The sequence below is a fragment of the Ochotona princeps genome, chromosome 7 (genome assembly GCF_030435755.1).
Source record: "Ochotona princeps isolate mOchPri1 chromosome 7, mOchPri1.hap1, whole genome shotgun sequence".
NCBI lineage: Eukaryota > Metazoa > Chordata > Mammalia > Lagomorpha > Ochotonidae > Ochotona > Ochotona princeps.
In genome coordinates, this window is record NC_080838.1 from 86,864,164 (window position 1) to 86,884,665 (window position 20,502).

The 20,502-nt window shown below is 47.1% G+C and overlaps 1 protein-coding gene across 1 annotated transcript in view; it reads left to right on the forward strand.

Annotated features, from left to right (window-relative positions):
* CSMD1 (CUB and Sushi multiple domains 1) overlaps positions 1-20,502 on the forward strand; it is a 652,915-nt gene that overhangs the window by 524,284 nt on the left and 108,129 nt on the right. The window contains exons 39-43 of the mRNA XM_058666667.1: positions 7,386-7,563; positions 8,936-9,081; positions 9,793-9,873; positions 10,893-11,012; positions 16,901-17,089. Coding sequence (XP_058522650.1) covers positions 7,386-7,563; positions 8,936-9,081; positions 9,793-9,873; positions 10,893-11,012; positions 16,901-17,089 — 714 coding nt within the window. The remainder of the gene's footprint in view (positions 1-7,385; positions 7,564-8,935; positions 9,082-9,792; positions 9,874-10,892; positions 11,013-16,900; positions 17,090-20,502) is intronic.

The following is a 20,502-nucleotide window of genomic DNA, read 5'->3' on the forward strand; positions in this document are numbered from 1 at the left end:
CTGCTGCTTTCCCAGGCCATTATCAGGGAACTGTATTGAACTTAACCCATCATCCATATGGGATGCTAGCCTCATAGGTGGTGCACTTGCCCACAATGTCACAGCACTGGTCCTGTAAAGTATTTAAGAACCATCGTGTGTTCAGTATTGCTTTCATGTTGGAATAACTTCTGAAGTATCAGTCAAAAAGGAAAGGATCTGCTTCCCCAAGGACCAGCAGGTCATGTGTGTGTGGTGCGCTTGGGAGCTGAGGGGTGTGTGTGCAGTGTGCTTGGGAGCTGAGGTGTGTGTGCAGTGTGCTTGGGAGCTGAGGTGTGTGTGCAGTGTGCTTGGGAGCTGAGGGGTGTGTGTGCAGTGTGCTTGGGAGCTGAGGTGTGTGTGCAGTGTGCTTGGGAGCTGAGGGGTGTGTGTGCAGTGTGCTTGGGAGCTCAGGGGTGTGTGTGTGTGTGTGTGTGTGTGTGTGTGCAGTGTGTTTTGGAGCTCAGGTGTGTATGTGTAGTGTGCTTAGAGGCTCAGGGGTGTGTGTGGTGCGCTTGGGAGCTGAGGGGTGTGTGTGCAGTGTGCTTGGGAGCTGAGGTGTGTGTGCAGTGTGCTTGGGAGCTGAGGTGTGTGTGCAGTGTGCTTGGGAGCTGAGGGGTGTGTGTGCAGTGTGCTTGGGAGCTGAGGGGTGTGTGTGCAGTGTGCTTGGGAGCTGAGGTGTGTGTGCAGTGTGCTTGGGAGCTGAGGTGTGTGTGCAGTGTGCTTGGGAGCTGAGGGGTGTGTGTGCAGTGTGCTTGGGAGCTGAGGGGTGTGTGTGCAGTGTGCTTGGGAGCTCAGGGGTGTGTGTGTGTGTGTGTGTGTGTGTGCAGTGTGTTTTGGAGCTCAGGTGTGTATGTGTAGTGTGCTTAGAGGCTCAGGGGTGTGTACAGTGTGCTTGGGAGCTTAGGGGTGTGTGTGCAGTGTGCTTGGGAGCTCAGGTGTGTGTGTGCATGTAGTGTGCTTGGGAGCTCAGGTGTGTGTGTGTGTGCAGTGTGCTTAGAAGCTCAAGTGTGTGCAGTGTGCTTGGGAGCTCAGGTGTGTGTGCAGTGTGCTTGGGAGCTCAGGGGTGTGTGTGCAGTGTGCTTGGGAGCTCAGGTGTGTGTGTGCTTGGGACTTGTGGAGAAGCAGGAGGCAGGGGAGCAGTCAGCATGCTTGGAGTCTGTGTCCAGGTGGTCTCCCTTTACGTTGCTGTGCTTTGTCTCTGCCCTCCAGACCCAATCCAGTCACTTCCCAGAGTGCTCACCTCTGACAACCACTGTAACTGGATTAGTTACAGCCTGAACCGTTAGCCACTAGCATTAATCCATTAATGCAAGAGCTTGGGGACCAAACCTTTAGGACAGGGTCATTTGCAGGACACTCCAACAGCCATGGTGTGTCATTTCAGATTTATAATGTCCGGTTCCTGACTAATATGTAAGGCAACTGCATTGAAAACTGTCTTCAAAATTTGTCTCTGTGCGGTTCAAAGAGCATCAGAAAAAAATAGATAATCTGGACAATTTCTGTCTTCAAAAACAAACTGTTCTGATTAGCATTCAAGAATCCTAGTTCTTCAGGTACCTTTCTTTACACATGTGCCTGAAGTCCGTCTCTGTTTATGTGCCGCACCATTTACACAGTGCGCTACCTAAAGGTCACAGAAAAGAGAATTCGAAGATACATTTATTTGGGGGTGAACTATTCTGAAATCCAGGTGTGTAAATAGTCCCGAGGTTCATGAAAAAGGTCTAAAAATTGTTCATGAATCTGTAAACATTTCACATCAAAATAAACGTGCCTTTTAATTCAGTTTCTTAAGAAACTTTTTTGAAGTACCCTATATTAAATTTCTTAGGAATCTGACTTAAAATTAGTGTAGTCTACCTATTCTTTAAAACTCCAATGGAAAAAATGTATCAAGGTAAACAAATTATAAGTTCATTCTGAATGTGACATGAGAAATTCAAGACATTTTTTTTTCTGATAGTGCCACAACCACACGGAAAACTAAGATTGAAATGTTCTGTAATTGTTAAAATAGGGTGAAGGCTATGGCTTCTTGATTTGTGAAATGTAATTACATAATACAATGCGCATGCACACTTACAAATATGTTTTATAAGATTTTTCTTTTATTGGAAAGTCAAATATACACAGAGGAGGAGAGACAGAGAGGAAGATCTCCCATCCGATGATTCACTCCCCAAGCGGCCGTGGTGACCAGAGCCGAACTGATCTGAAGCCAGGAGCTGAGTCTCCCGCACAGGTGCAGGGTCCCAAGGCTTTGGGCCATCCTCGACTGCTTTCCCAGGCCACAAGCAGGGAGCTGGATGGGAAGTGGAGCAGCTGGGATATGAGCTGGCCCCCATATGGGATTCTGCTGCACGTGCAAGGCAAGGACTTTAACTGTTAGGCTACCATGCTGGGTCCACAAACATAGTTTTAAAGTTTTAAATATCTTGTTGACTAGTGTAAATACTGTGTTGACTAGTTTATATATTTTGTCGATGCTTATATATTATATATACTCTTAAGGTATTATTTTCGTTTTTGTTTGTAAGAATTTGTGCCCTACCAGGATGCCCTGTTCATACTTGCGTTAGAGTGGGTGAGGTTTAGACTTGTCTGGACAGTCTATCACTGTGTGGACTCACTGCAGAAGGTACATTAGTGGCTTCTCGGAGTTTCTCACATTTATAAGCATAGTTGACAAAATTGAGACAAAAAACCCAGCCATCCAGGTAATATATGACAATGTACATATTCTTAAGATGAATGTCAAACTGGTCAAAGTAAAAATAACCTTTCTTCATGGCTCAGGCTAAATATGAGTACAAAAGAATTCTTTTTTCTTAACTGTATTCATAAATATTGTTGTGAAACTCTCCGTTACCAGACAGCAATTCCTGAGATAAAGTGCCCTGCATGTCTTTATCTGAAAATCACTCAATGGAAACAGCAGTCAGATCAGGAGAAAGACGGTCCGTACTCAGTGGGTGGGTTGAAGCACTCAGCATTTGGCTGTGTTAATATGAGAATGTAAAATGCATGCATGCTCATGCCAGTTGTATTTATTGGGTTTTCAATCCCATCAGTTTCCTTTCTCCTCCACTCACATTATTAAAGTTCGAGCAGAAATCATCATATAAACCTAGAAAAAGCCATCCGTAAATGATTGGTGATACTTATGGAGTTACAATTTTGAGTTTCTACAGAGTTATTGGTGTAATCCTACAAATCTCCTTAAGGAGAAGTCCCAGTGCCACTGGTGGTTCTAAGTGTAGCTGAAGTGAAGAGCAGTGAGAGCCTGTACCTGCAGCTCCTCGAGCAGGCCTCCGCCTCTCCCACTAACCCCTGCGCTGTCTGCCCTGGCTCTGTCTTCACATGTGACCCAGCACCGTGTGTGTGTGTGTGTGTGTGTGTGCGCGCGCGCGTGCGTCACCAGGAGTCAGCACGTCCCAAACACAGCGGTGACAACTCCAGGGTAGCGGCCACTGCAGTGTTTCAGGCCCAGGAGTCAGCACCACGTTGGATGTGACACTCAAGCTGGGCACTCCTACATTAATTTCAACCTCAGATTCTAGATTTTGGTCAAAATATGCAGCTTCATCATTTTTACAGAGTTCCCTCTAGAGAAATGTTCTCAGAAATAACAGAGAAGGTTTTCTGCTTAACCAGGCTTTGCATCATCATCTTTTCTCTAACCAGGACTCTTAACTCTTAGCACTCACACCCAGGCAGGCATACGTAACTGAGTATGCCTCTGGTCTGCACTGGGGGAGGACTGTGTCCGTCCTTAGAACTGCATTTCCTTTGTGGCCTGCCGGACTGGAGGAGAGCAGGCCGCTCTCCCTCCCAGCTGGGACAAGTGCTGCACGGATGCTCTTGCAGCCAGGAGCCTGTGCCTCCCGGGGAAGGCAGGGAAGAAACTGGAAGACACCTGCTGTGCTCCCAAGGGAGATCTCTGTGGTGCAATGTCTGGAGATGCCTCCAGAGAAGGAAAGCCACACACACCTCTGAAAATCTCTCTCTCTCTCTCGCTCTCTATCTCTCTCACACACACACACACACACACACACACACACACACTCACACACACACACCTCTAAACATATACACATACCCCGAAAGCCACACACCTCTAAAACATGCACACACATTGAAAGCCACACACACCTCTAAACACACACACACACCCCTCTGAAAGTCATTCCTACCTCTAAAGACACACACATCCTGAAAGCCATGCCCACCTCTGAAGGTCTCACACACACACACTTCTAAAAACACAAATATCCCTGAAATCACACACTTCTAAACACACACACACACACACACACATCTGATGCCTTCTTGGAAGCTTGATTGAAGATCAGGAGCGGACCTTGGAGATTCAAAGTGATGTGTTTGTCAGGACCCTTTCTGCTTTGTATCTAGACTTCCCAGCAGGAGGGCAGTGGGATTTTTCCTCTTTCATGTGACAATAAAAGGATCTATTCTCTCCCTCGATCGTTGTCACCCCAGTTGTGTTTTCTCTCTTTGGTCCTACATTAATCACAGCAACATTTCTGGGAAATGCACTAGCAGGTGGTGTTACTGTTGCATGACCATCACAGAGTGACTCACACAAAATAGGATGGCTGGGTCACCACAATACGATGGGATCTCATGAGACCACCATGGAGCATGTGGGGCCATGGGGCCTTGGGGCTGTGGGTGTATGACACATGAATGAACTGTCTGTTTAGTGAGCTGCAGAACAGCACAGTGATGTCACAGAGTCACTGCCCCACCCCAGTCTAAGCATTGGGCTGGCCCTCACGATGTACTTGTTGGACAAGAGATCAAGAGAATGTGTGCTATAACAGCATGGTGAATTCTGTCTGCGGTAGCTGACTTGCTCAGAGTCACAAAGCTTTTAGCAATGCAGAGAAGGCGAGAGGTCAGGGATGTGCCCTCCCAAGGCAATCGCCCTGTGGTTGGCTCTGCCTTTGAAGAGGTGGGGGCCATGTGTCTTCCTTTCTATTTTCTCTACAAGAAATGATACGGTTACAGAACTGATTCATGTGCAAAAAGAAAGCCTCAGAGTCATACATGAACCCTAAATGGATGACATCACGTCACAGATAAGGCCCACCAGCCTCATCACTTCAGTATGTTTATGGCTAATGTATCTTCTGCTGGTCGTTTCATGGATTCATTGGTTCACCTGTTAGCTAGTGACTCAAGCTTATCCTGGCCTGAGATAGTGAATGGGTCACTTTGGTCATGGTAAAGAGGAATCAGTCTCTGCCCTCTGGTAGCTGGCAGTCCAACAGGGAGGGACAGATGGCAGCTAATTATAACCAGTGACTAGTGCGCAATTAAGAGACTAAGACAACCTAGGAAAACTTCGTGGAGGTGGTGGTGTTTGGGTTGAGCTCACTTGTTTACTGTTTATTTTTAATCTACATAAATGGCTGAGCAATAGAGAAGAGCGAGAGAATGTCACCTCTACCACCAGGGCTGGGCCAAGCCCAAGCCAGAGACGTGGGGTTCCAGTCAGGTTTCCTGTGTGGTCAGACCACCATCACTACCTCCAAGGTGGCGTTTTCTGGAAATCGGTTAAGAAACGGAGCAACATTCTGACTCAGCATCCAGGCACCCTGGAAGCCAACCTCATCTTCTGCAACACAGCTCCCATCTAGGCTGCAGGTTGCAGGGACAGACTGAGGTGGGGAGCAGCTGTGCTCCCCATGCAGGCTGGACTGTTGAGCAGGGGCATCTTCACGGGACATCAGGAGCAGGACATGAAAACAGTGGTCTCTGCAGACTCCCTTTGAAGGACTGAGAGTCTAGGGGTGCCCTGTGCGCAGTTTCCTGGCTTGTAGACCCTAGCTTGTTAGCCTGTGTTCTCCGACTTGGTGATAACTGTACAGGAAGCCCCTGAGGCGTCTCCACTGACACACATCCACGTTCATGTCCACTGAGCGTCTCCACTGATTCACGTCCACTGAGCATCTCCACTGACCCACATCCACGCTCCATCCACTGAGCATCTCCACTGACCCACATCCATGCTCACGTCCACTGAGCATCTCCACTGACCCACGTCCACGCTCACTTCCACTGAGCGTCTCCACTGACCCACATCCATGCTCACGTCCACTGAGCATCTCCACTGACCCACGTCCACGCTCACTTCCACTGAGCATCTCCACTGACCCACATCCATGCTCACGTCCACTGAGCATCTCCACTGACCCACATCCACGCTCCATCCACTGAGCATCTCTACTGACCCACGTCCACGCTCACGTCCACTGAGCATCTCCACTGACCCACATCCATGCTCACGTCCACTGAGCGTCTCCACTGACCCACATCCACGCTCCATCCACTGAGCGTCTCCACTGATTCATGTCCACTGAGCATCTCCACTGACCCACGTCCATGCTCACGTCCACTGAGCATCTCCACTGATTCATGTCCACTGAGTGTCTCCACTGACCCACGTCCATGCTCATGTCCACTGAGCGTCTCCACTGACCCACGTCCACTGAGCGTCCACTGAATTGATCTGGCTTCTGACTAGATGAGCCTGTCGCCCCTTGTTACTACCTCTGTGGAGGGTTGCTGCTCAGCAAGGATCACCCTGGCTTCTGCGAGAGCCGACTTTGCAGTTGGGCCGTTCTTCTCTCCTCCACAGGGACCCCTAGAATCCTTCCAGCAGCAAGTGTTCCCCAACATCTCTTGGCACTGAGTTTGACTTCAGGGCCTGTCCCTCAGTCCTCCTGATGTGCTAACTACAACTGATTTTTTTAAAGTATGTCTTTAGACCATTCTACTCATTTGTGTTTTATCACTTTTCGATAGACGAGATCACTGCCATAGCAACAGTAAATTATAAAGTACAGATCGGAGTGATTCTCCAAAACAAGCCTGCCACAGAAGTGGTTCAGCAAAGCCCTGCTTCTATTCTGTGGGTTACTTGGGGCTTCCAGAAGCCGAGCTGTCCCAGTTTCACCCATGTTCCGTCCAGTCATCCCCATGGCTCCCAATCCTGCTGGGTCCCTTGTGTGGGCGAGTCCAGAACACTGTGGGCCCCATTATTGTTCATGTCTGCCTCAGGATTTCAATTCACTACATGGGAAGGACTTTACCCTGAGGAATTTTGATGACCTGGAGAAAGCAGTAAATGAAACCTTGGTGGCTTAGCTTGGAAGCATTATTCTCGTAAAATTTTCAAAATATCAGTGAGGGATTTTGACAAAGTACTCACAAAACTATCTCATGGTTGTTCTATTCAAGTTATTGGCTAAGCATCTTTGGAGGCAGTAATGTTTTGTGATCTGCTTCCTAACCATCGAATGCATTGGGCTTGTTGATTTTGTGTCCCCTTGCAGCTCCCTGTGGCTACAACGTGACAGCTCAGAACGGGACCATCTACTCACCCGGGTTTCCGGACGAGTACCCAATCCTGAAGGACTGCACATGGCTGATCACTGTGCCGCCAGGTCACGGTGTCTACATTAACTTCACCTTGCTGCAGACGGAGGCTGTGAACGACTACATTGCGGTGTGGTGAGAGAACCTGCCAGTCCAGCCCCTGCACCGTGGCCAGTGCCTCAGGGCTCGCACACTGCATGCAGATCTGGACTCACTAGTCAGAGCTCACTTTATTGTTTAAGTCTAGCTTTCATGGGCACACAGAGGTCGTGCATATGCATGCAGTGGAGTGTGGCTTTCAGCCCACATGCACAGGGGTGCTGATAGATGTGACCAGGTCCTCCTTGTGCTTGGAACAGTCAGATCTCTTATCACAGCTGTCCTGAAATAGTCAGTGAGTTGTCAAGCATGGTTATCCGACCGTGCTGTGGGACAATAGAAGTTATTCCTCTTGTAGTTAGGTATTAAAAAAGGGATTTATCAATGAAATCCGGTGATGTGGAGAAGGCTTTATGGGATATGTTATGAGTTTTGTTAGATGTTAGGAAAAGCCAAGAATTAATGTCTAGGATTATCTGCCTCCACATCCTTCAGTGTGTGTGTGTTTCTAGAAGCTTTGGGAAATGCTGAAGAAAAGAACACGTGCAGCCATGTGTCCCTTTGCCTCTGGGAGGTGGCAGATCTGGCCTTGTCTGGGATTTGTACACGTGTAGCCATGTGTCCCTTTGCCTCTGGGAGGTGGCAGATCTGGCCTTGTCTGGGATTTGTACACGTGTAGCCATGTGTCCCTTTGCCTTTGGGAAGGTGGCAGACCTGGCCTTGTCTGGGATTTGTACTGTGTGTCTGTATGAGTGTGAGGGCACGATGTATGGGGTACGTGAATGTGTGGGTGTGGGTAAGTGACCTACACCAGCAGCAGGTGGTACAGGACCCTGAAAATTGCCATAAGGATTTCAGACTTCCTTCTCAGAGCTTTGTGGATCTTCCTGGGGGTCACTGGCAGGGAGAACGGGTCTCATCGGGAGAGTCCAGCTTTGGTCCTGAAGGGGATGACAATGCCCTGACCACTAGGGGTGAGAATGATCAACAAGAGCTTGAGGTTTTCCATTGGCCTGAGCCACTGCAGCACTAAAACCCTAACCCTAACCCCAGTGGCAGCCATCTTATGTCAGCTAAGCCACAGAATGAGAAGGTGGATTCCAAAGGCCTTCATGGTTGCCCAGTGTCCACAGGCTCTTGTCAGAATGCTCATCCATGCTGATTTAAAAATATATTGATTAATGGAAATCTCTCAAGGTTTTCATAAATGTCACCAAAGTTAGACATCACTGAGATTAGACTTGGAATTACAGAAACAGGGGAGGGAGCTGATAAGTGGTCCCGTGGGTCCAGCCTCTGGTCCTCGTGTGGGAGCTGGGCTGTGGGGCCCCTGCCTGTCAGGAGCTGGGTGCTCTGCCACCACTGCTCGGTTGCCCACCCCAACCTCATTTCCTCTCTGCCCTCACAGGGATGGGCCTGACCAGACGGCCCCCCCACTCGGAGTCTTCAGTGGGAACACAGCGCTTGAGACAGCACACAGCTCCACCAGCCAGGTCCTGCTCAGGTTCCACAGCGACTTCTCCAACGGCGGCTTCTTTGTCCTCAACTTCCATGGTGCGTGCTGTGTGCCGTGGCCCGGCCCAGAGGAGGGAGGAGGGGCATGGCAATGGTTGTAGTACAGGTCTCTGACCCCCAGGCCAGAGCCCACTGCAGGGTTCTACAGCTTTAGAAAGCCCATGCTGTTCAATCCCGGAGTGCTAGTTACAGAGTTCACAGGCCTTGTTCTGGTGTATGTTTGGGGTCTATCCCAACAGATGTTGAAGTGCAGTTTTACCCGTTGGTGCCATGCTTGAATAGATTTGCTCTCCTGGCTGAAGTTACAGCAAATAGCAAGTGACAGCCAGTGAAGCAAGGTCAAACTTCTCTGCATCTTGCCAGTTAACTCTAAGTAACAAAGAGCATTGGGCATGTGCCTCAGATCTCACAAGGGGGCGCCCCTCAGGACACCGACAGGCAGGATCTCATCAGATGTACAGAGAGCCCCGGGCAAGCCATGGTCTGGTCATTTCTCCTGGAGAATTCCTGTCACAGGTTTATTTAACATATCATGTTTTTAAATAAAAAATTATGTGATTTTTAAAATCTTTTCTTGAACTTTTAAGATTCACTGCCACTAAATAATCCTATAGAATTTTGTGTGATAATTTACAAGCACATGGATTTCAGTGTTGTTGTGCATTGTAATGACTTGAGAGGGATGATTTTGTAATACTTTGCTTATGTAGTCCATGTAATTATTATTATTAATTTTAATGAATCATTTAGCATTTCAGCTCAGGAAGTGCCAGCCCCCACCTGCGGTCCCACAAGCGGAAATGCTTACTGAGGATGAGGACTTTGAAATAGGTAAAGTTTTCTGTATTGCAATACCAGGAGATCAGATTGGTCTCTCCTGCCCAACCCAAAGTGCAGCGATTACTCAAACTAGATGTGAGGCTGTTTGTCAGAGAAGACTGTGCTAAAGCATGGCAGGGACTTACATAGTGACCATGCCTTGCAAAGATGTGTGATTTGTTTTGCTTGCATTGCAGCTTGAATTCTGTTTTTGTCATTTTGTCATTTTAAGCATTATTGTTCCTTAAAGCATTTACTACACAGAAAGGCGGGTGAATGGAGGGTGGATGGATAGTATATAGATTCATAGGGCATAGATGGATTGCTACTTGAAGTTGTCAGAGCAGGTAATTTTGTTTAGTCTGGGAATAAGTTCATATAACAGAAAGGATTTTATTACTGTGAATAGAAGAGTGATTCATGTAACCTTGACCTGGGAATCGAAATGGGAGTAAAAATGGTAGTTGTTTAATAATTGTATTTAGAAAATCTGGTTTACCATTTCCATTAATGGCCTAATTCATGAAGCCGTCATCTTGCCCTGTTCCTTAGGCAGTCCTGGCGCATGTTTCCAGTGTTATCGCTGTGGTCAGAGCTCCTCAGTCTCCATTCAAAATACTTCATTCCACGGTCCTGCTGTTCCAAACCCTAACAAAATTCCACGACACACTTACTGTTACGTTCTGAATGTCTTAGTTGATGGCAACGTGTAGATGAGGCCAAGGCCACAGCAAGCCTGTCAGGAGTCCCTTGTGTCTTCCTAGTCTACAGTAACCTTGTTGAAATGGCAAGCGTCGACCAAGGAAGCAAAGCCTGCCACGTGATCTGTACTAACATCCGAGAGGTTGCAGATAGCATCTCTTATACGTTAAGAGTGTAATATGTTACTGTTTTTGAGCCAACCGGCACAGAAAGCAGAGCTGGCTTAAGGCTGACTTCGTTTGTGAAGGAGCATCTGCTGCTATCATGTGTGGTGGCACAGGGAGTGTCCCAAAGCCCGGCTTCCTAACATGTCATGTCCACTCTTTCAGGAGACTTTGTGAAGTTCCAGTGCCGTCCTGGCTACACCTTGCTGGGCAGTGACACGCTCACCTGCAAGCTCAGCTCCAGCTCCCAGCTGCAGTTCGAAGGCTCGCTCCCGACCTGCGAAGGTACACTCCCTTGCACAGTGGTTCCTGCTCCGTGTGGGCTTGCTTTAATCTCTGTGTCATGACCCCATTGTGGTGACAGTCACCAGAGAGCAGAAATACCTGATAAACTTTCAACTGTCCCTGGGAAATCTGAACTATACCCATTAGGAAGTTTTTTTTCAAATAATTTGGTTTTGAAAATTCTCAAACTTAAGACAAAGTTGTAATGGTTGTAGAATGAAGATGCAAGGACCTCATCAGCAGGTCCTGCAGGATTGTTTACACCGCTGCAGACCAGGTCCTGCAGGATTGTTTACACCGCTGCAGACCAGGTCCTGCAGGATTGTTTACACCGCTGCAGACCAGGTCCTGCAGGATTGTTTACACCGCTGCAGACCAGGTCCTGCAGGATTGTTTACACCGCTGCAGACCAGTGCACGACTCCCAGCGGCTGTCTGCCGTTTACGCAGCTGCTGTGTTGTTGCATTTCAAGGCAGGTTTCCGGCACTGCTGCCCTTGCCCCTGAACTGTTCAGCATGGAAACAGCACGCCGGTTTGGAGTTTGCTTTGGAAGTGAAATGCATGAACACGCACACATCTTAACGTTTCACAAGAACATAGACAATGCAACATACTAGGACCAGATCCGAGGCTGCTCAAGTCAGTAGGTCAAACTATGGTTCGGTCATTTTCAAGGTCTCATTCGCTAGACAATACTCTGGAGGACCACTGGAAGAAAATAATGTGGAAAAAATTGTGCATGCACTCGAATGACTCCGTTAACTCAGGTCACTGGCTCCCCTCTCAGGAGACTTTCCAAAGTTTTCCATTGTGTCACTTCCAAGTCATGTGGAGGCCATGTCTGGGGCACTGGGGCCTTCTGTTGTGAGGGGTCTAGATATTGTCGTTCATTTGGGAGAACAAAGCCACAGGAAGAAAAGCCCTAAAGACAGAGTGTGACTGTGTCAGTTGGCTCTGGAGATGTTGCTAATCCCTGTACGTGCTACGTGAGGCAGGCATTGTAGTAAAGTCCCAGTGTACATGAAACGACGTATCGCCTCGAATGTTCTGTGCTGTTCACTGTCCATTTTATCTAAGGCAGTTTCCCTTGTATTGTGAAAGCATTGATTTGCCAGCAGTTCCACCTGTGCTGTCTGTCAGGTGACTTGGTATGTCCTCATGATGCTATGAGGCAGACTCTAAGCCTCCCCTACAGAGGGAAGCAGATTTCAACCTCTGAAAACAGCTTAGGAGGCACGAGAGATGTCATCAGATTCTACGGGCATGAAAGCAGCAGGTGCAGGGAAGCGGCTCCTGATGGAGGAGTCAGCCCCACAGGGGATCCTCACAGGTCAGGGCCCCAGAATCCCTTGCCTGCCTCTAAAGTAGGGGCCACACCACAGGCATCACTATTTTGGGACAAGTACTTACCATGTCATGACAGCAGCCCCGAGCCACATGCAGGTAGATTCCTCAACAAGGGAAGATGCCTAAACTACAGTTTAACTCGAATAAACACTGCCTTGTGTTTCCCAAAGTAGATGACATTCAGGCAAAGGCCTTGTTCACGGGTCAGTGGGGGAAGCTGTGTGGTCTGCCTGGATGCACTGAGGTTTTATTTCAGTACAGGTAGCTCCTAGTCCAAGAGCAGAGTAAATCAGCAACATGTGTGTGGCTTCGCTAGAGCCCCTGAACCCCACAACCCCTGCAGGAGCAGCCTCTGGACACCGCCTTCACCCCTCCACGTGGCGCCTTGGTTGCCACCTGCAGTAAATTCCACTAAACAGAGTGCTTAAGGCTGTTGTTCTCCAAATCACTCCCTGATGAAAACCACACAGGAGGCCAGACAACTTTTAGTGAATCTTTAACCACTTCCGTGCTCACTTCCAGTCTTCCTTAAGCAATCTGGTTACTCGATTGATTTGGTTGACACAAGTGGGGACAAAACTTCCAATAAATCCTTGATGACGATTGCATTTGGTCTTACTTCTGTGCCTTCACACTTTACAACCATGCTGTCACAGGTTCTGTGAGGAGCAGCTTTCCTGCTTTGGGGAAAGGTGGGGAGCAGATTGTTCTCCGAGTGATTCTGAACACAGCAGCTAGATTCTTGGTCCTGCGTGAATCCCTGTGCTTGCTTAGGATGACTAAATGACAGGCGTCACGAAAGTGACTTTCTTCCCTCAAGGGAAGAGAAGCTTTTCTAGAAGAAGAAGATTGATGATGAATCTGCAAGTGCATTAAAGTAATGTGCTTTGAGTTTTTATTTCCACACCTGATTTTTCCTCAAAACTAAGCCTGAGGGGTAACTGTGCAAAGGAAGGTGGCTCCAGGCCCACGCCAGCGTCTTGAAGATTCAGGCTAGTTCCGGAAATGCTTCTGACGGGATGCTGCGGCAGGGCTGCCCTTTGGAGAGAGGTTGCTCGCGTCACCCCCACGGAGATGCAGTTTCTACTATGTGACTGTTGCTGGAGAAACAAGCAGCTCCCCCACAGCACATGCAGTGTTGGGTAGCTGTGCCTCTCCATGGGTGTTGCCCCTAGCAACAGCAGTGAACACGGAGGAGCAAGTGCGCCCAGGATCCAGGGATGGGGAATGAAATTGATGTATTTCAGCTGCTGGGGAAATGGATTCATATATGCCACTGAAACAATACATATGCTGGGAAAATGAAATGCTGCAAGAAAATCATGCAGATGACTGCTTATATTCTCATTTTTTCTTCTGTAAAAGATGAAAGCATCATGCTAAGGATGGCCTGGTGGATGGCGCTGATTCAAGCTAAGAAGCCCAGTGAGAAGAGGGAGGGTTGTTCTGTCATCTACTCAATGGTAGTGACCCTTGAGTCCACCATCTGCAACGAGCAGTGTATCCATGGTGAGGGCATCAAGAAGCAGGCCCTGCGGGCACTCCAAGGGACATGCAGGTGTGTCCTGAAGAAGATGGGGACTGCAGATGCGGGCACTGACATCAGGATCAACAAAGCTGTCTGGGCCGAAGGAACAGGACATCGTGAGGATCCAAGCTCTCCAGACGAGCTCTGTGCTGTGGCTGCCTGTGTACTTGTTGCAGTTTGCAAACTCTATGAAGTACACGAGACTTAAGTGCTAATTAACATGTATGACTTCAAAGAAAGAAAAAGTTTTGTATATGGTATCTCTCATGGTCACTGCAGAGGAAATCTCCCAGGCCCCCATTCCCAGCAGCACTATAAGGAGCTCCCATATTGTACTGTCCAGGAAGGCCTGGGCCTCTCCACTTCTGGTGCTGGCTGTATATGCAGACAGAGAGAGACATACTCCAGTCTGCATTCTGTAACCATCCCTAAGAAAATACGGCTTCCTCACATGTCAGTGGGCATAAGACAAGGGCACTTGCAAAGGTTTGTGGAAATACAACTAAGAAATAGGCATATTGACACTGTTTTTATGGACCCAGAAATCCTGCTCTCAGGCATATGCCCGCAACCTGTGGACTCACTGTGTCTGGGAGATGGCTCTCACTAGTTAAAACCTGCATCAGCCAAGGTGCCCCCAGTCCAGTGAATCCATAAAGAAAATGTGGTCTGTGTACGTAATGGAATACTGCTCAGCTGACCTCTGCAGCAAAAATGACACCTTTTTACCTGAAATAATACAGACACAAATACAACATGTTCTTTCTGACGTGTGGGAGCTAACATGTAAACAATACTAATTCTGCAGACAGACTTTGGAGTAGCGGGGACTGGACAGAGTGCAATGGCTACAAAGAGGCTGTTGGGAGGCGTTCATTTGCTGTAAAAGATTTGCCAATATGAGATGTAGGGCAATGGGATACTGAGCGTGTAGAAAAGCTTATTACCTCATGTTCATGCTAGAAACTTAAAAATTCTTCTTAAATGTTAATAAAATATATTTTTATTTAAAAAAATGTTTTGGTAGAAAAATATGAAATCCATGCACAAGACAGGTCTTCAAGAAGTTTATGGAAAATACATGCTATGACAAAACTACCCATATATTTCATAACCCCATGGCTGAGAAAGAACTTGTAAGTACAGCCCCCTTTAAAATAGTGTAGATGAATCTGAACTACCTTAGAATGAACCTAACCAAAGATGTGGAATACCTCTATAATAAAAATTACAAAACATTAAAGAGAGAAATAAAAGAAGACTTTAAAAGACAGAGAAACTTACATTGTTCCTCAACCAGCAGGATCAACATCACCAAAATGTCCATATTACCAAAAGTAATATACAGGTTCAATGTGATCCCAATCAAAATCCCAACATTTTTCTCAGAAATAGAAAAGATGATACAAAAGTTTATCTGGGAACACAAAAAACCTTGAATATCCAAAGCTATCCTTAAGAATAAAAATTAAGATGGAGGAATTATAATTCCAGACCTCACGACATACTACAGAGCAGTCATCATCAAAACAGTGTGGTACTGGTACAGAAACAGAGAAGATCAATGGAAGAGAATAGAAACCCCAGGAGGGAGCCCACAAGAAAACTGAAAATAATCTAGGGAAAAAGCCTGGTCTCTCCACAAATGCTGTTGGAACAATTGGATAGCAGCCTGCAGAGGTAAGAAGCAAGATCCCCACCTGTCAGCTTATACAAAAATCAGCTCTAAATGGATCAAGAACCTAAATCTGCAGAGACCATCAAACTGTTAGAGGAAAATATACTTTACAAGACATAAGCATTCGTGAAATATTCTCAGAAAAGTCACCAAACCACAGACTGTCAAAGCCAAAATAAACAAATGGGACTACATTAAACTAAAAAGTTTCTGTACAGCAAAAGAAATGATCAACAAAATGAAGAAGCAACCAATGGAATGGGAGAAAATCTTTGCATGCTACACAACCAATAGTGGAGTAATATCCACAATTTATAAAGAGCTTCAGAAACTCAGTGACAGCAAAACCAATCACCCTGTGATGAAATGGGTGAAGGAAATGAACAGACATTTTCCAAAAGAGCAAATTCAAATGGCTAACAGACATATGAAAAATGCCAGGCTCCCTAGCTGTCATGAAAACACAAATGAAAACCACACTGAGGTTCCACCCAACTCCAATGAGGTTGGTCTACATTCAAAACTCTACTAACACCTGCTGGCATGGATATTGGGAGAAAGTTATCTCCTTCACTGATGGTGGAAGTGTAGGCTAGGATTTCAAAACTTCTTTTAATGACCATTATTTTACATTAAGCTAAAGCACATCTCTATTTATGAGCCACTAATAACAAAGTCAGCTTTAGTAACCTCCTTTGACTTTGGAGGTGATGTTCATTGAGTCATGTGGAAGTGGTAAAGAAGGCAGCAGGAGGGGAGGTGTGTGGATGCATCATTGACTCCGTAATGGTGCATCTGCAGGAAAGCAGTCTGTGGAGCTCACAGCTTCTGCTGCATATGTGGAGAATCCAGGGGTGAAACATGCCTTTGGGGCCAGATCTTTACTCATCCCATCCTCAGGTTCCTAAGAAAACTTATAAATCATGTAACCTTTAAGATTCCAGCACGAACAAGAACCTGACTAGTATGATTTGCCTTCTCACATCAAATTCATGAGAATTTGGTAATGCTGTACAGAAGAGACAAGGTCTATATTTGCATATGTTTGGGAAACCCAGGTCCCTGTGAGGAAGTCCACAGCACACCTGCTTACTGTGCATTAAGATGTAACAGAATCTCAGAGAACATGCGGGGGTGGGAGATGCAGCGTGGAGGGAACGCTGCATGAGGCTAGTGAACGCAAAAGGCTGGTCACCTGCTGTGATGGCCTCTTGTCCTGAGCTTAGAACTCTACAAAATGGCTTCTCATTGGCATGTGCATACAGGACTAGAACACTGCTTTTGCAGCTGGATTCACCATGTTAGAACAAACCTTTCTGGCCCCTCTCCCTGCAGCACAGTGCCCAGCTAATGAAGTGCGGACAGAGTCCTCTGGTGTAATCCTTAGCCCTGGGTATCCTGGCAACTATTTCAACTCCCAGACCTGCTCCTGGAGCATCAAAGTGGAACCAAACTTCAACATCACCATCTTCATAGAAACGTTTCAAAGTGAAAAGCAGTTTGATGCACTGGAAATATTTGACGGTAAGATTCTTGGCTCTTTGCACAACAGTGACCTACACTGCAGTAAAGGGACAAAGGTTACAAAGGTACTTGGGCTGAAGCCATCATCAGACTCCATAGAGCTGATGTCTCAGGGAAGATGGGCACCCAGGACATGCTGTGCTCCTTTGGGTGACAGCGGCTTTCTTGGCGACAAGGCTGCTGGCCTTATGGCTAAGCCCCTTTCCTATAAACAGCACCTTGGCTTTAGGTGGTTGTCACACAGTCTATATCAGGAGAAAACTGGGAGTGATTTCAATTTCATGCACCAAAACAGACATGTCTTTTATTTCCATCCTAATTTCCATGAGATTAAAAAATACTCCCAGATGCTTTTATTTCTATGAATGTATTTATTTATTTGAAATACAGAGTGACCGAGGTGGGAGAGACAATAATGAGGTCTTCCGTGTGCTGGTTCTCTCCTCCAATGCCCCCAACAGCCAAGCCTGGGACAGGATGAAGCCAGGGACTCTACACAAGGATCTAGACATGTGGGTCATCATCTGCTCCTCCAAGGGCCCATTAGGAGGAGGATTGGATTAGAGCTAGGCATGTCAGAGCCAGCATTTCCACCAGGCTCTCTTATATGAAAGCCAAGCATTGGCTTCACCTGCTGTGCCACAAACATGGCCTTTCACCATCCCCATATTCTTTTCTTAAAAAACATTATTTTATTTTTATTGCAAAGTCAGAGAGGAGGAGAGAAAGAGAGGAAGATCTTCCATCCAATGATTCATTCCCCAAATGACTGCAACAGCCGGTGCTATGCTGATCCAAAGCCAGGAGGTAGGACTTCTTCCAGATCTCCCAAGCAGGTGCAGGGTCCCAAAGCCTTGGGCCATTCTTGACTGCTTTTCCAGGCAGCAAGCAGAGAGCTGGATGGGAAGTAGGGTTGCCAGGATCAGAACCAGTGTCCATATGGGATCCCGGCGCATTCAAGGCTAGTACTTCAGCCACCAGGCCACCACTCTAGGCCCTCCATATGCTTTTAAGGAGTGTTACTAGAGGAAAAGCCATGGAGCCTAGTTAGGACACTGCCCGAGATGCTTTTTCCCCTTCAGGGTGCCTGGGTTTGTGTCCCAACTTCACTTTCGAGCGTAGCTTTCTGCTAACATGGCTCCAGGCAGTCAACCACGATGTACTTGGGTCTGTGTCACTGAATGGAAGGCCCAGGTGGAATTCCTGGCTCTGGGCGTTGATCTGACCCAGCCTCTTCTGTTATGGACACTTGGGGAGTGAACTAAGACAGATGAAATATCTCTCTCTCTCCCTGCCTTTAAAATAAAACAAAATTAAACTAATTCAGTAAAAAGAATAATTCTGGAAGTTTGTGTTTTATGCATCACTGAACAGATGGAAATTGGTGAGGGACTGAACACTGAGTCAAGGATACCTAACACTTTGTTCTTGAGTTCTCTCTTTTAGAATGATGCTCTTTGGGCTCCTAAATTTATAAAACTCATATAGTTTGGTCAGGTCATTCCCCAGGGCTATTTTATCCCAGAATACAAGTTGTTAATTTAAGCAAAACACACCTATCCTCTCCACCCTTTAGCAGAGTTTCCAGATCTTTGGGAAGGGTTAGGATGTCCTGTGATCTGGACATGGCCTTGAGTGTTGTTCCCTGATCAGCCAGTTTTCCAGGTTTGGTAACTAAGTCTGCCATGCAAAGTGGGACTAGGGCCTTGAACGGAGTTGTGCCTTGTTGTTCTGCTGCCAAATGTGCCAGACCACAGGGACCATGTCTACCGATGGCCCTGGGCTCGTACCGTGCCCACTTGCCTCATCAACCCATGGGGTCCTTCTCTATGCGACTATGTCCCCAAAGCCATTTTTCACTGAGGTACCGGCCATGTTGGATCACACTTCACCTTGTCAGCCAATGTAAACTTTGTCTCTATGAAGGTTCAAACACAAGAGGGATTTTCACAAAGTTCATGGAAAGTGTGCATTATGTGAAAACTAGAGGTGGGATTCAAGTGCATTTTTTTAACCAAAATAAGGTTATCTTGTTAATTCCACTTTTTTTCATGAGCTTTTGAAGTTCTCTCACAGTGCCACTCTGAAGTTGTGGGGATTAAGTCTCCAACATGTCAGACAGGGGCCTCAGTTGTGCCCTCCAGCTCTGGGGAGAGTGGAAACGCTCTGACTGTAGGTACACAGTCGTGGAGCGTGCTTTCCTGTTAGCTCTGCGTGAACACCAGCTGTATAACTGCTGTAGCAGGTGCTCTTAGAGGGATTTCCTGCTGGTAGGCCCCAAGACCACCAATGGAATGGGCGAGCCAGTGTTCTTCTTCAGGCACGAGAACCACTGAGGACAGTCTGATGGGCAGGGCCATTTATTGTAAAGCAAGTACAAACTTATATAGACTAGGAAAGGAGAAGGCAGAAGGGGGCTCCCCAGTAGTCCTCTCACGCAACAATGACACTGTAATTGGCTAGAAGGCACGTCTGTCCCTTTAGACCCTCCAGTCACATCACAGGTCACATTCTGCATGCACAGCTGGAAGCTGTGGTCACAGGTAGGGAAGCTGTGAGTCATGCCCACCAGGTAGTAGGCAGAGATCTGCAAGGTGCCACCTCACCTGATGCAGTGTGTAGCGTCAGCAGCAATGAGAGACACCTGCTCACCTTGGTTTTAAAGATGACTTTGCACTCATATCTAGTCCATTAATGTAGATGTTAGGTAAACTTATTTCCTTCTCGTGGCGTTTCTAATTTTTCCCAGCTTCACATCAGTAGTTGGTGCCAAAAATTTAACCACTAGGAAAGGATACCAGACTCTTATTTTTGCTAAGTAAATCATGTCTGTGAATCCGAGCCTTGGAACTCACTAGATCCACCTGAATTGCTTACAAAGGGATCATGCTAAGGTGTGCTTCTGTTCGTGTTGCACAGCTGGTCGCACTTTCCTGTGTAAGTACATGGTACTCCATCGGCCACTGGTTCATTCTGCAGCCTCCATTGCCTGCTGTGTCTGTTTCAAAGTGTGGTATGAAAATATTAGGCGGAAAAATCTGAGAAAGAAGCAGCTCCTACGATTTAAAGTCTTCACTGTCCGCATGGATACATGGAGCAGTCTGTGTCCTCTGTCCCGCCTGGGATGTGAACCCTGCTCTGCCTCAGGCTTCTCCATGCTGCACACAGCCTTGCCTGGATGCTTAGCTCTGACTTTGCCTTCAGTAATCCCTGCTTCGTTTAGTAATGGCTGTCCTGGCAGTTGGGGAATGCCCGAGAAGCATCCAGCGCTTGCTTCAGAAGGAGAGGGAACGTTCTTGACAGAGACAGCCAGTGAAGGTTGTGAAGATCATGGCAGGAACAGCTTTTCTGCCTTTGGGGTGACGAGCCAAAGCCTCAGACTGGGCTGTAAGCCCTTGTTCCGTCAGAGTCAC